At 42.7% G+C, this 16022-nt stretch overlaps 1 protein-coding gene across 1 annotated transcript in view; it reads left to right on the top strand.

Moving 5' to 3' along the window:
• Positions 1–16022, top strand: part of LOC139276876 (cadherin-like protein 26) — a 108554-nt gene that overhangs the window by 68074 nt on the left and 24458 nt on the right. The window contains exons 10-14 of the mRNA XM_070894874.1: positions 143–376; positions 629–850; positions 3011–3126; positions 3616–3711; positions 15766–15822. Coding sequence (XP_070750975.1) covers positions 143–376; positions 629–850; positions 3011–3126; positions 3616–3711; positions 15766–15822 — 725 coding nt within the window. The remainder of the gene's footprint in view (positions 1–142; positions 377–628; positions 851–3010; positions 3127–3615; positions 3712–15765; positions 15823–16022) is intronic.

The following is a 16022-nucleotide window of genomic DNA, read 5'->3' as shown; positions in this document are numbered from 1 at the left end:
ATGACGGGGTAATTTAGATGAGCATTGACACCATATTAATATTGATTAAAGTAAGACGAGTCAAAAATGTGACTAACTACTAACTGTACAGCTCAATTATTGCAAACACAATTCATTGTTTATACAATTTTCTTTTCTCTAGGGATACCTCCTCAAACAGGAAGTTGTACTTTAAATATTTTGTTGATAGATATCAATGACAGTGAATCACATTTGATTTCTACATATGAAGAGATATGTGATGATGGAGATACTCAGCATGTCACACTCACAGCTGAAGACAATGACATGATTCCATTCGGTGGCCCATTTCATTTTGAACTTCTAGGCAATGAACAAAATATAAAGGAGAAGTGGAAATTAGATCAAAATGTTGGTAGGTTCTGAATCTGAATCTATTAACCTGGTTGATCACATATCTTTAACTTCAGAAGAATTGACAAATTTGTTCTGATCTATTAGTAATGATTTGTATTTGTGGGAGCTTGCTGTGCGCAAATTGGCTGCTGCTTTTCCCAAATTACAACATCAACTACACTCCAAAAGTACTTCATTGGCTGTAACGCACTTTGAGACGTCCAGTGGTCAAGAAAGGTGCTATATAAATACATGTCTTTCTTTATGACAGGTTATTCTGTTAAACTTGAATTAATGAAGAAAATTCCCATTGGAAACTATACCATACCTTTAAATATTCGAGACCGACAGGGTGTTGCAACAGAGAACATGCTGCATCTATGGGTCTGTCACTGTTATGATGGAAGTACATGCCCTGAACCAAAGCCACCGACAGCTATCTTGGGTGGTGTTGCTATTGGTCTTCTCTTTGGAGCTTTGCTGTTTTTGTTACGTAAGTGAACACATGCACCCTACTCACAGGCACATACATCTATCCACACAAAAAGAAAGCAGTGGAACTTTATTTGAAGTACCTTAAAATTCTGTTCAGAAGGAAATGTCATTACTTCTCTAATTTAACTTTTCATTCAAAAAATTAAGGTTAGTGCTGTGTGCTTTATAAATTTATGGGTAAATGTAGCAAGTTTTGCTGATCTTGGAATCCGATTCTTCACTCTGCATTCTCGTTGACCAAAACTCCATGTCAGGAAGCATGGCTTGCAAAGTTTATGCTTATACATTTTGAATAGGTTGATAATTAAATTTCACAATGATGATAAAGATAAATGCATATGAGCAAGTCTATTTGGCCATCTGGCTCATCCTTCCAGAGAAACCATAGAATCCAACTGCCTCTTGAATGGTTGCAGATAACTTTGCTGATGATCATTTCAGCCAACAATCATTCGAGGAAGAATTGCTTCTGACATCGGTCTAAAAATTCATAGTAATTTATAGGGAGATAACTAAATAATAAAGACTTGAATGAAAAAGAACAAAATGCTTTTTTAAACAGCCAAAATATTCAAATTTATGTACAGATTTCTTGCAGTGCTTACTTCATGGTGATGCAGATATCAAATTCTAAGATCACTATCTACCCATAACATTGGTATAATTATCTTAGTTAACTTAAAGGGCTGGATTTTTGTCTCATCTGCACCTCAGTTAGCACCCCGGTGGGACGTTAAATGTTATTTCTGGGCGCTATGTCGAGCGTCCAGGATTTAGCGCCCGGGCGGAAGATTCGGCTATTGGTTTGCACCAGCGCAAAAAGTTTCCGCGCTCCCCTCCATTTTTAGCGTGATGATGGCATCAATTGTCGTGCAACGCTGCGCTAGCACCCTGGATGGAATATTTGGCCCTAATGCCTCATTTAACACCTGCCCCAGGAAACGCCTGAAAAATCCAAACAGTCCCAGGATGCGGCAGGTGGTATTGACAGCATATTTAAATGGAGGGATGAGGATCCTATATCGCTGGTCATATTGACTATAGTGGTTGCACACATAATACTGTGTGAAGCTCCAACTTGCAAACTTCACTTTTATCTGCCATTACAGTGCCCCTATAACTTCAGTGAGAGAATTTAATGGGGGCATTACTAGTTCGCCAGTGTATCATGCTCGATGCTATTGCCAGGTGGTGTCAAGGTAAAGAATGGACTCTTGGCCATGTCGGCCCACGGATGATGAGAGGCCGAAGATATCCAGGGAGGAGGGCTTACCCCCCATGGGTTTACACGCACCAATGCTTAAACCTACAGCTCTCTGAGAAGCAGTGTATGAGAAGGTTGCGCTTCCGAAAGGAAGTGCTGACAAAGATATGCCATCTCCTGCAGGCAGATCCATACCTGCACTGCTCTGGAGGCAGCCTTCAATACTCCCCGAATTCATTGTGGGGTGCTGCACGTTGCACAGCTTGGCCATCATGAGGGGCCAGGCATTGCCAATGCGGATTGGTTGTCCACCTCATGAAGACAAGGAGAACTAAGAGGAGCCTGGCGAAGCTCTTATTGGATAGCCACACCATCTACGGGGGAGGCAGCATGGAGATGTGCCAGACCAACACTCGCACGTCACCAACTAGTAATGGACCGGCTCTCCTGATTATGGAGGAAACTGAGGGATGGAGCTAATACTGGGCACGTTATGTGTCCCCGTAAAGGCATATCCTCGGTGAACATATGCCTTGGTGTCTTGTGCATCATTCATATTGGAATGATGCACAAGACACCAATGGCAAATGAAGAGTTATAAATTTTACTGCAACAAAGTCACAAAAACATCCTTCACCGAAATAAAACCATACAATATACAATGTTATGTTGCAGGGCACTAAACAACAATGAAACCTCTTCACCGCCGCAAATTTAGGCTCAGGTGCACAAAGTTCATTGTGTAATACCTGACTTTACGCCAACGCTCCTCCAACTTACATTTTCGACCAAAACTTGCAGTCGGAAGCGCAAACTATTTTCAGGCGCTAACTTTAATGCCCCGCCGCGATTAATGCCTTGAAATCCAAAAAGCCCAAAGTTCAGCCCAATAACTATTAAAAAATACTTGAAGACTTGGATCAAGAATGTTTCTGTTACTTTGCTTTTTTATAGTTGGCCTTTGTCTGATTTTGTTTATGGAAAAGAAACGTTTCCAGGCATTACCTTTTGAGTTTTTCAAGGGGACACTGATAAGCTATAACCAAGAAGGACCTTGTGCAGCACTCAATGTAAGTAGATAAACCATACTATAGTGAAATCTTTTGTGAAGGAACACCTGAACTAGTGACACCTATTACAACATTGTTCAGTAGATGATTCTTGTGAAAGACGATTTCCCCGCCATGGTTTTCCAGTGGTGCATTCACCAGCTGACGATTTTCACTTCATTCATTTTCTTTATCCATGTTCAGTAGAAAATATAACACATTCTAAATTCAACTTAAATTTATGCAAAAAAATCATAATAAAGACAACGTAGTAACATATCATTGAAAGCAAAACAAATGCTAATATTACTGTAGTAAGACTGTTTTAGGATTCATTTTATTTCAGATTTCCAGCATCTGCAGTATTTAGCTTTTGCTTTTATATTTTAAGGTTGTTGTTTCTTTTTTATGATGACAGGTGCAATTAATAACTGTATCTACTAAATGTACAATTATGGATTCATCCTTAAAATAATATGAGGATGCATTATGGAATTTGTTTAATTTCAGAAAATTCCCAGCAACTTGTCTATTCGAACTTTCAACAGTGAAGCAGAGGGTTACTTCAGAAACCCACACTCTGATAATAAGTACAAAAAAAGTAAAGTAAGTAATTATGTGTTTAAAATCCATTCCCCCAAAGGAATATTAAGATAGTCAGAAATAGCAGTGAATATTTTATCAGCTTCATTTTACATAAATGCATCTTCCTTTAAGTTTGACCTAAGAGGACTGGAAAATGATAAGGTAATGTAAATGCATGGCTAGTACCATCATTTGAAAGCTGAAAAACAGTTAGCCCCTTCTCCTCACAAGGTCAGGTTTGTTATACTGCACCAAATGGTACACTATGTGGTGCATTTTTGGGAGTGATGCAAGTGGGCAAGCATCTTTCCAGCCTCCACAGTGCTGTGGGTTCTGGAAAAGCAGAGCTCCACACATACACATGAGTGTACATGCACAGTTCTGTATTGCAGTTTTACTACAGTGGAACCATGGTGTTAGCAATGTATTGATTTCTGCTTCAGCACTGCTGATTTCTGGGAATTATACCTCATAATTTATATTAGTGTGGCACAAAATGAATCTATGCAGAAAAAAACCCAAATGTATAATGTTACAGAGGCATAGCATTCAAAGAAAAACATACAAGCATATAAGCAGCACATTATGTTCAATGAAAAACATGCTGCTTGTCTACAGACATTGTCGCTATGTACAATTGCTACCTGCACAATAAGAGAGCTTTAGCGTTATCTTTCGCATGTTACTGCCTGTACAAAAACATAATAACAAAGCTTGCTATATATAGCATGTTATGTTATGTTGAAGCTATTTTGTTTGGTTTGGTACATCACAGGTTATTGAACTTAATTGCTGATTCATATCGTTAAAGCTATAAAAGCAAAATATATTTTTTGTTTGTCAGGTGCAGATGTGAAATTTCTGGTCTTCACAAGTGACTTTTGTTTTCTAATAAATCTGGATAAAGCCAATTAAAGATTTGCTTCAGTTCATCCCAGTCAAGTACAGGGGTGTTTGAGGAATTTGAGATGTTTTGATGCCTTAGCTTTGTGGCATACTTCCCATATTCATCATCATTATGTTTTGGTGAACTGTGGCTGTTTATCTCTGGAACCCCTTTTGTGACCACGTTGGTATCGAGCTTTCCCAGGTCATCTATAGCACAACCAGCTATAGAGTACAACTCTTTTTACTCTGTCTCAACAATGTGCTTGAACCTAAATCTCAGACTAGTATACACTTCTAGACTATATGAACAACAATAACTTGTATTTAGATAGCGCCTTTATCATAGTAAAACATCCCAAAACGCTTCACAGGAGCATTATCAAAAACATTTGATGCCGAGCCACATAAGGATAAGGACACCAGGGATTGTAACAACAACAACTTGTATTTATAAAGCACCTTTAATGTAGTGAAAGGTCCCAAGGTGCTCACATGAGTATTATGAGACAGAAAATTTGACACCGAGCCGCCTAAGGAGAAATTAGGGCAGGTGACCAAAAGCTTGGTCAAAGAGGTAGATTTTAAGGAGCATCTTGAAGGAGGGGCAAAAGGTGATTACAGAGATAGGGAGGAGTGAGACCATGGCGAGATTTGAAAACAAAGATGAGAGTTTTGAAATTGAGGCATTGCTTAACCGGGAGCCAAGGTAGGTCACCGAGCACAGGGGTGATAAGTGAGTGGGACTTGGTGTGAATTAAAACACAGGCAGCCGAGTTTTGGATCACCTCTAGCTGGAATAGTCAAGTCTAGAGGTAACAAAGGCATGGATGAAGGCTTCAACAGCAGATGAGCTGAGGCAAGGGTGGAGACTGACGATGTTACGGATGGGAAATAAGCAGTCTTAGTTATGCTGCGGATATGTGATCTAAAACTAATTTCAGTGTCAAATATGACGCCAAGGTTTGGCCTCAGACAGAAGTTGGGGAGAGGGATAGAGTCAGTGGCTAGAGAATGGAGTTCATGGTGGGGACCGAAACAATGGCTTCGGTCTTCCCAATACTCGATTGGAGAGCATTTCTGGTCATCCAGAATCGGACAAGCAGTCTGAAAATTTAGAGACTGTGGAGCGGTCGAAAGGAATGGTAGTGAGGTAGAGCCGGTTGTCGTCAGCGTACATGTGAAAACTGACGCTGTGTTTGCGGATGATGACGCCAAGGGGCAACATGTAGATGAGAAATAAAAGGGGGCCAAGGATAGATCCTTGGTGGGCACCAGAGGTAACGATACAGGAGTGGGGGTGGGAAGAAAATCCATTGCAGGTGATTCGCTGGCTACGATTAGATAGATAAGAATGGAACCAGGCGAGAAAAGTCCCACCCAGCTGGACGACAGTGAAGAGGTATTGGAGGATGATGGAATGGTCACCCATGTCAAAGGCTGCAGACAAGTTGAGAAGAATATGGAGGGATAGTTTATCTTTGCCACAGTCACAAAAATGTCATTGATGAGAGCCGTTTCGGTACTGTGGCAGGTGTGGAAACCTGATTGGAGAGATTCAAACAGGGAGTTGTGGGAAAGGTGGGCACGGATTTGGGAGGTGACAACACATTCAAGGACTTTGGAGAGGAAAAGCAGGTTGGAAATAGGGCGGTGAATGGATAAACCAGTTGTCCGCCATATCCATTCAAGTCTGCGTCCCTTGGACTTAGGGGAGCGAAGATGAAGGCCGTACAAGGGGAACAGCCAGGATGAGAGAGAGTAATTGTTTTAATAGGGACTAGGGCATCAAAGGTGATGGTGAGGGTATGGTTGAGCAGAATGGTAGCTGCAGAAATATCATGGTGAATGGAGAGCCAAAGACTGGATTTCGTAAGTGCAGTTATAAGAGAGTTGGGAGAGAGTTTTTTCCAGGGGTGGACACAGAAGGAAGTAGGGTAGGAGGGGTTGGAAGGGGGCTGTATGTGGAGAACGATACAAGGAAGTGGTCAGAGATGGCCTTACCTGCGATTGACACAATGCGAGTAGTGAGGCCATGAGAGATGGCAAGGTCGAGGGGGTGCGTGTGAATATGGGTTGGGAAGTTTACATGGAGGGAGAGATTAAGGGAGGATAAGAGGCTAGTGAACTCAGAGGAGTGAGATCATGATGAATTGGGATGAGGTTGAAATCACCGAGGTTGATAAGTTAGTTGTTGTAGAGTCTGAGGGAGGAAAACAGTGACGATATCTCGGTAATAACATTTTTATGGTACTTAGGTGGGTGGTAAAGAATGAGAATTTGAAATGAGAGGTGAGAGGGGTGGTATAGGGTGAGATACTCAAAGGCGGACAAAGTGCCTGAGGTGTAGGGGACAGACCGAGGTGTGATTTGGTGACCACGGTGGTCTTGGCGGAGAAAGAAGTAGAAGGTATAGTCAGGCGGGCAGGCTTTATTTAAGAGTAAGTTGTCAACACCCCTCAGCCAAGTTTCCATCAGGGCCATGATGTCGATGCAATCATCCACGATAAGCTCATGGATGGCAAGGGCCTTGTTCGCAAGTGAACGGACATTGTGGAGGGAGACGTGGAGAGGATTGGTGATGTCTGACCCACTGTCAGTGCTAACAGGGTCAGCACTGGGAGGGGTGAGTTGAACATGCAGGAGATTGGCAAGGTTAGCCTCCAGCAGCAAGCTGGGAAGAAAGGTTGGCGAGAGAGTAGGATGGGACAGTTAGGGTTGCTGCTCGTAAGGAGGCAGCGACGAGTGCGTTGGATGCTAAGAGAGGCACAGATAAAAGCTGTAGGCATATCTAAGAGGGAGTCAAGCCTGGGACGGCAGCAGCAGAGTAGATAGGTCAAAATTTAATGAAGGATTTGGGTAGGGATTTTAGAGTATCTGACAGAGGAGAGATGAAAGGAGGCATGATGACAGGAGAGACCAGTCAGGGAGGAATAGGGAGGAAAGGAAAAGGGGAGGGGAAAAAGAAGTGAATGGCTCAGGTCCAGAGTGGCAGCCAAAGTGTGCACGTGAATGGACTCTCGGAAAAGCTCAGGGTTATATAGGCCTGTTAACATAGTAATTAATGGGATACATATTTCCTTAATGGGAAATAAAGAACTGAACACGTTACCCACTATAAGATCTTCTTTACGACCTCATAAACATACAGACTACCGGATAGCTCTACAGAAAATTTGTTTTTATTGTATTTACAGCAGCAGTTGCATTACCACAGTAGTCCACTAGGTGCAGCTGTAGTTAACTAGGTGGAGCTATATTATACTTCTCCCTCCTTAATAAAGAAGTAATTATAACAAAATAATCATCATGCATAACTTGCATAGTTATATGCAACAAAAGATATGGACTTATTTTGCCATATTTACAAATCAAACTTTACTTATTCAAAGAGGATACCTTTGCTCTCAAACAGAACCTTCCAAACATGGTGTTGAACTTCGACTCATTCTAGGCTGAGCCTGAGGAGAGGTTTTTCTCCAAGGGCAGCCCTTGATCTACATTTGAACTCTCTACAACTTCAGACTGTTTGTCTGCCTGACTCGGACTCGGACTTAAATTCTGACTTTCTCTTGATCTTGTTTCTAGTACATCTGATGTAGGATTTGCTATTGGTATTGTACTTGTAACAAGACTATCTGACTCATCAGAAATAATCAAATCATTTTAACTTTCAACTCCTTCCACATCTGTAGGTAAAATATGATCAATGTGAACAAAACGAACCTTTTCTTGATCAAACATCTTGACCAAATATATGCGACGGCCACATATCCTCACTACTCTTCCTGGTAACCACTTTAACCATTTATGGTGATAGTTCTTCACTCTCACCTTCTGATTTAATTTCACACTTCACTCTCGCTCTACCTCTAACATGATTCTCTTTCTGTCTTAATTGTTTCTCTTCTACTGACTGCCAAGTTTAGTTTTAACAACGAGAACCTGGTTCGTGGCAGTTGTTTGAGAAACATCACTGCTGGTGTTCTACCTATAGTTGTATGAGGAGTATTATGAAAAGTATTTAGAAAATTTGCCAATTTGTGGTCCAACGACAACTGCCATTTCTTTGGATTTGGATCCAACATTTGTTTGATGAGGGCATGTTTTACAATTTGTACTGAATGCTCTGCTATACCATTTGAAGCAGGGTTGTACGGTGGAACCTTGGTATGTTTCACACCATTTCTGCTTATAAACTGTGCAAATTCTTCACAACAAAAATGCGGCCCATTATCAGACACAATTTCTTCTGGGAGGCCTTAGAAAGAAAACAATCTTTGCAAATTATCTAGTGTTTTACTTGTTATTTTCTGCATCGGAAACACCTCTACCCATTTCCAATTGGAGTCAATCACAATGAACAATTGTTGTCTATATATCTCAGCAAAATCGATATGTAACCTTTGCCACAGCTGGGAGGCCATTTCCTTGGCTGTAATGGTACTGATGGTGGTTTCTTGCTTACCTATTGACAAGTTGTACACTGATTAGCTCTACTCTACGGAGCCAAAATTGTCCCTTTCCTTAAGGCCTGTTACCACCGCAAATTTATGGCCATGCTGCAGAGTGGAGTGGCTGCCGACTTTTGGTGGAATGGCCGCTGATAGCCCAATTGCTCTCCCGGGTTTTCCCAGCAGTGCCCCGATCCCCACCCTTACCCATCTGTTGGTGCCAATTCGTTATATGCGTGTCATCAACGTGTGCACCGGCGATCTAACACACACACCCCCACGCTCGCCCACCTGACGGCGACATTTCCCTCTGAAAATCCTTGGCCCATCCGGCGGAGCCAAAACAAGCTTTGGCCGGTGGTCCAGTGAGGCTGTGGTCTTCTATAGCAGAGCTGCAACATCTCTTAAAGGGGAGGGCTTGCTACCACTGCTGCCATTTTTTTCATTGGCCGACTGCCAGATTGGCCCGTGAAATATGCCCCCAAGTTTGGCCGGGCCACTAACCCCTCTTGTGTGCCAGGCCTCTGGCCCGGCCAAAACTCTTAACTGGTGGCGCAGTGTTCCGAAGTTTTAAAAGCATGGAGGCTCTCCCCTTTAAGTGAAGGAGAGAGCTGTTGTGACACGGCGCCATGATGACATCATCGCGGCGGTGACTCCGCTTCCGCCCCCAACTTCCTTCTCAACAGTTACTGTCACCGCCGCATTTTTGCCCCTTGGGTGTAGTCACCGCCTCCCATTATGACCGACAATTTCGCGAAAGAGTCGACCTGAACCACAGCTGCGGTAAAACCCACTGAAATGGGGTGGGAGCGCCCCATTTCTGACAGGGGTCAATTTCTACCCTTATAACTTTATCTGGACCATGCTACCATAAGTAACTGCATGCAAAACTCTTGATCAAGCATATTCCCAGGTACTGATCATGAAGATGCCTAATAATTTGAACCTGAACTTATTTGAAATAAAAACTCTTGCACCCCACATGATGCAATCTTTATCTACTGATAATTCATTCCTACGAACAAAGTATGGATGTACATCTTTCTCTGATACCTGATTTGGCCAGCCATTTGCTATGTAATCATACACCTTTGACATAACTGAGTCACACTTGTTTGTTCTACAATACTCTTCAGCTGTGGCTGGCAGTTGATCAATGTAATCAGTGTATGAAAAATAGAACACTTCTTCTCTATTGGGCGTAACTTGTGATGGGGATGGCAAACTGAACATAGCATCAGCATTACTGTGATCAGCTGATTGTCTGTACTCAATGTCATACGTATATGCTGACAAAATCAAAGCCCATCTCTGCATTCGGGCTTCAGCTAAGGTTGGAACTGGGGACTTTGGATGGCGGATTGCTGTCAGGGGCTTATGGTCAGTAATGATGGTAAATTTACGACCATACAAGTATTTGTGGAACTTCTTGACCCCAAAAATCAAAGCCAAAAGTTTTCTTTCCCGATTTGCATATAATTATGCTCTCTGAAACTAAGAGTGCATGAAGCAAAAGCAATTGGTCTCTCCTCCCCACTATGTAATACATGAGATATCACTGACTCAACTCCGTACGGAGAGGCATCACGTGCTAGCTTGATCTTCTTAGATCATCATCATCATCATTGGCGGTCCCTTGAAGCGAGGATGACTTGCTTCCACACAAAAAAGGGATGAATTCACAGGTGTTTCAATGAAGGGCCTAATATTCCAGATCCCGAACTACTTCTTGAAGGGTGAAAGATGCCTGTGCGTGGATTTTTTTAATGTGTGGTGGCTGTTGCACATCAACCACCACACGGGCTTGACAGAGCTAGGTCTTGGTCCTGTGTCAAGGATGACCCAAGACAACTGGAGGCCAGCTCTGCTGCACGGACCTAGTGCGCACACATAGCGCAGTGTGGGCTGGCCCATGCTGCTCCAGGGCCCTCCTTAGAAACGTCATCGTGAACTAACATGGTACTCTCTACCAACTGGCTTTTACACTCTTTGAATGCTGTATCGCATTCTTCTGACCACGTCCAATGAACCTGTTTTTCAGCAGCTCATTCAGTGGATGTAACACTGTTGCCAAATTTGGTCGGAACTTCCCATAATAGTTCAAAAGACCCAAAAACGATCGAAGTTCAGTGACATTCTTGGGAGTGGGTGCATTTCTGATTGCATTCAGCTTTCCCTTGGTTGGATGTAAACCATCTTTATCTACTCTGTGCCCTATTTAATCCACTGAGTTTTGAACTAACTCACACTTGGTAGCCGTCACTCGTACTCTGTGCTTCTCTAGCCGTTTGAGCTCTTCATTCAATACATTATTTTGGATTTGTCTGTTTATTGCTGAAATGAATATGTCATCTAAATAACATACTACCCCTTCAATGACTTCCAAAATCTCGTTCATCACCCCTTAGAATATGGCGGGGTGGCAGACACTCTAAATTGTAGCCTATTAAATTGATAAAAGCCTAGATAGTATTTATAGTCAAGCTTGACTTGGACTCCTCATCTAGTTCAAGTTGTAAGTAGGCATTTGTGAGATCTAACTTTGAGAAGATCTGACCACTTGTCAGCGTTGTGAACAAATTTTCTACATTTAACAATGTATTGGGTAGATTACCCTCTAGAACCTTCTTTACTTTATGATCACCACACAACCTTACCTTACCATCTGACTTAGGTACAACAACAATGGGTGTAGCCCAATTACTTAGATCTACCTTAGAGATAACGTTCGCAGTCTCTAGTCTTCTGAGTTCTTGCTCAACTTTGTCCTTGAGTGCGTATCGTATGGGACGTGGCTTGCAGTAAACTGGTGTAGAGTCCTTCAACACTCTGACACTCGCCTTGAAACCTTGGATCGGACTGCCTCTTTCACAGAACACCTTCAGATATTGCTTGATGACATCATCCTTCAATGCAAATCTTGTTTCAACACGAAAAATCTTGACCACTCCAGCTTCAGTGATCCCAACCAATTTCTACTTAGTAAGGCAGGCTTGTCTCCTGACACTACTTACAGAGGCAGGTCTGAAACTGATCCTTGTATTTCACCAGTATAGTTATATGTCTTACCACACGAATTTGCTCTCCTGAGTAGCCTCGCAGCTCTACCTTAGATTTCTTCAATGGAAAATTTGTCGAGATTTAGCGATTTCGGTACTATGCTCACAGATGCACCAATGTCGATTTCCATGGGTATCCTGGTTCCTGCAACGTCTAATTGGATGACGATAGGACCCCTTGTACTCCTGATGATGGGTATCTCCTCATCCTTTTGCTTCTCTTCCATGCTATGTAGTTTCTGGGGATTTCTACCTCCAGCATTCAAAGTTGGTTTACTCTTCAGTCGGCATGCCTTCGCAAGATGCCTAGTTTTCTTGCAGAAGAAACACTCTGCCTTCACATATGGACAGTTTTGAGCAATGTGTTGTCCCAGCCACCTATAACACGACTTCCATGTTCTGTTCCCTTGGCCTGTTGCTGAGGCCTTGAGACTCAACAGCCTTTTTCTTTTAACCTTGGCGATTCACCTTGGTTGTCTGATGAATGGAAATGGTATGAAATTCTCAAGAGTATTGAGTGGCCATATCCATTGACATAGCTGTCTGACAAGCTAAATCAAAAGTCAAGTTAGGAGTTGTCAACAACTTTCTTCTGATTACTTCACTTTTCATCCCACAAACAAAGCGGTCATGCAATGCTCGATCCTGAAAGTTTCCAAAATGACAGTGAATGGATAGCTTTTTTAAAGCTGCAATGTACTCACTGATACTCTTGTCGGATAACTGATCTCGTGTTCCAAAATGATAACTTTCAGCAATTTCCAGGGGCTCAGTGCTGTTTTAACTTGGTTAGAATCTCCGTCAGTGGCGTGTCCTTCAGCTTGATGGGAACAAGCACATTTTTCAAGGTTTCATACACCTCGGGGCCTGATTCAGTCAGGAAAATAGCCCCTTTTCTTTCTAACACCACCCGATTACGGTTTTCTTCATCAAGAACTTCGATGAAACTATTCACGGTGAAAAACATTTCTAGCCGCTCCACATATGCTCCGAAAGTATCTCGGTCATGTTGGAACACACCCCAGCACCTTATTATTCCCATAGCCATGGCCATCTGGACTCTTCAATTCAGCCATGTGTAATTTACCTTGGATTTTTAGCCATTCTGCAAAACAAAGATGCTCTCAAATTCTCTCTGTCAGTTGGCTGAATCATCCACCAACAAAAGTTCCCATCCCACCCTACATTGCCAACGTGATATCTTCTTTATGACATCATAAACACCCAGACCACAAATGGCTCTACAGAAAACTTGTTTTTATTGTATTTAAAGTGGCCATTGCATTACCACAGTAGTCCACTATGTGGAGCTATATTACACCCACCAATCCACTTGCTCTGAGGCAGTGACGTCACTTTTGAATTTCTTTCTGAGATTTCTGCTTTCAACTCGTGCTCTCATGATCTCACTGTCACCAGTTCTCCCGCTTTTATCTCATCCTCTCACACTGTTGCCCCTCAGGCTCGCTCTTTCTGCTCTCATGTGAAAGGTGACTTTGGACCTATGATTTCAAAGCCCTCCACCACTGGGGTTTTTCTCATGTCATTTCTGGGTGTGCTGTTGGTTAAGTTATTGCCAGCATTAGTCAACAACTCCATTATCATTGTACCATGTGACTACTAGGATGGCAGAAGGCGAACCAAATGGCCTTTGAACATTTGGAGTCCAGAAATTCCTAGCATCCGTAAAGAGAAGAGAATGCATATAGTAGCACTTGTAATATTACAGTAGCTGATATGTGGAGGAAGGGGTCTATGCTATGATCCATGGGTTATGCTATCCTTTAACTAGATGATGGGAAGTTAAACGTGTACTTTGGATCATAAGAAATGTGATTTCTCTTTACGGGATTAATTGCTGGTGCTGTACTCGACAGAATATCTTGTGCAAAATCATGAAAGTATTACAACTTGAAAATACCATTAGGCTCATATGTGTTCTACCCATCCTCCTTGGAAAGGAGAGGGAACAGACATCTGTTGCTAATTCTGAAGTTCTCTGTCATAATTTCCTTTCTGACCCATCATGGGTGTTCAGCGAAGTCCCAGTTGCCCCAAATCTAGCAATTATTTGTCTGAACAATTGTCTTTTCCATTCCATATGCTGTGATCACCTCTTTTTTCCCCAAATGTCCATTATTATATTATAAAAAAGGCCCAAACCATATTCTTAGGTAAAATACAAATTGACAATAAATTCACTCTTCCCACATCCCAAGAACAAATTAGTAACAGTCGAATGAGTTTAAAAAAAATGATAGTTATCCTGTTATAAATTGCTGAAAAGCTTAATAATGCTAACATTTTCACATAGTATTCTGAAATAATTTATTCCATATAACAATTTGAATAGGTTCTCCTGATGGCTTAGTGCAGGGTCATTCAACAAAAATTGGTGTCTAGCCAGAAGTGGGGCTATAGCAATACCTTTTTTAGTCACATGCACTAATTTTAGTACAAAAATTCTTACATGCACTTGCTTACAAGTCTTCCAAGCACTTATCTTGTTGAATGCGTCCTGCATGGTCTCTTTAAGGTGGACCTGCAACCCAATATTGCAGAGAGGGCTTCAAACAGGCCCTAGGACCCTAATTTAAATATGCAAAGGGCCTACAATCGATTTTATGTACCTACACCAATATGACGGGTGGCGTAATTCTAGCCCGCCAATTTGTAGGCTGAGGAGGCCATTTAGCACCCAAACAATGGGTGCTGTGCAATCAGAATTCTAGGCCAGTCAGTTCGAGAGGGCAAAATTCCCCAGCATCCCATTTGGGGACGGTAACTAACTCAATCACCCGGCGTGGAAGTCCCGTCCTGGCCGCAAAATTGTGGCTACCGCCCCCTCTAACAAGAATTGGAGCACAATGCCACGTGCTCCACCTCCTGTTGGGCCGGTTTGGGCGGTACTACTCGGGCGCGTTCATCACTGCTACGTGGCTTCTCCGTGTAGCGCTGATGCGTTTCAATGCACAGCCCCATCTGTTAAAGGGGAGGGCCACTGACCACTCTGATAGGCCTCTGATGGGCTCCACAGGGCCACCAGTGCGACATGGAGCTGAGGCCACAGCCTGGCACACAACCAGAGTGCTGGGCTTCACGATGGCGGCCCGGACCATGCCAAAGAAACACAGAAGGAGCCGACGGGTGAATTGGCTGGAAAAAAACATGGTGGCTCCGCGCCTCCCTTTAACTTCCGGGCATTGGCCCGGTTCACGACCCGCAAGGCTGGTGCTAACTCCGCCAGTTTCCGCCACTGGACGGAAAGAGATCGTGCGCGATGCTAAGGTGTCTCTGCGCACGCGATGACATAATCGCCGTTTGCAAGGCGGCTCGGGACACTACCGGCAGATTACGTCGCTACATGTCAGCTCCCCCGCTAACTCTCATGCAATTTTGCGGTACTGGTAGCGCACCCCCCGTGCAACAGTTTCACGCCCCGGAGGCGCTAACGGAAGGAGCAAAACAGGGCAATTTTTGCCCCCGAGTGTCTTGACTGAGTAAGCCAAGATGTTCCATGGTGTTCAGGTTCTGAGAAAGAATGATCTATGGTAGGAGATACTTCACTGAGTCTGGATTTGAACATTGAGTGTGCTGGTAGAGAATCCTCGACATGCAGCATTTTGTGATTAAATTCACATAAATTTGATATCTATGATATGTTATCTCTCTTTCAGGGTAATTCAACACTCTACGATATTGATATGGAAAAAATAGGATTTATGCAGCATCCGGTAAGAGAGGAATTACTGGCTTTTCATGAGAAATGGTAATATTTTCAAATCGCGTAAAGGGTCGGAATTTCCTGAATCGTACTTACGTTAAAATTATAGCAAAATTTATATCCGTTTTTAAGACAATCTTGCCGACTGCAACTTGCAGTGAAATTACCCGAGAATTTTAGCATGGTAAAACTGGCGGAAATCAATGGGTA

The sequence above is a fragment of the Pristiophorus japonicus genome, chromosome 12 (assembly GCF_044704955.1).
Source record: "Pristiophorus japonicus isolate sPriJap1 chromosome 12, sPriJap1.hap1, whole genome shotgun sequence".
In the NCBI taxonomy this organism is placed as follows: domain Eukaryota; kingdom Metazoa; phylum Chordata; class Chondrichthyes; family Pristiophoridae; genus Pristiophorus; species Pristiophorus japonicus.
This window is presented reverse-complemented; position numbering and strand designations above follow the sequence as displayed.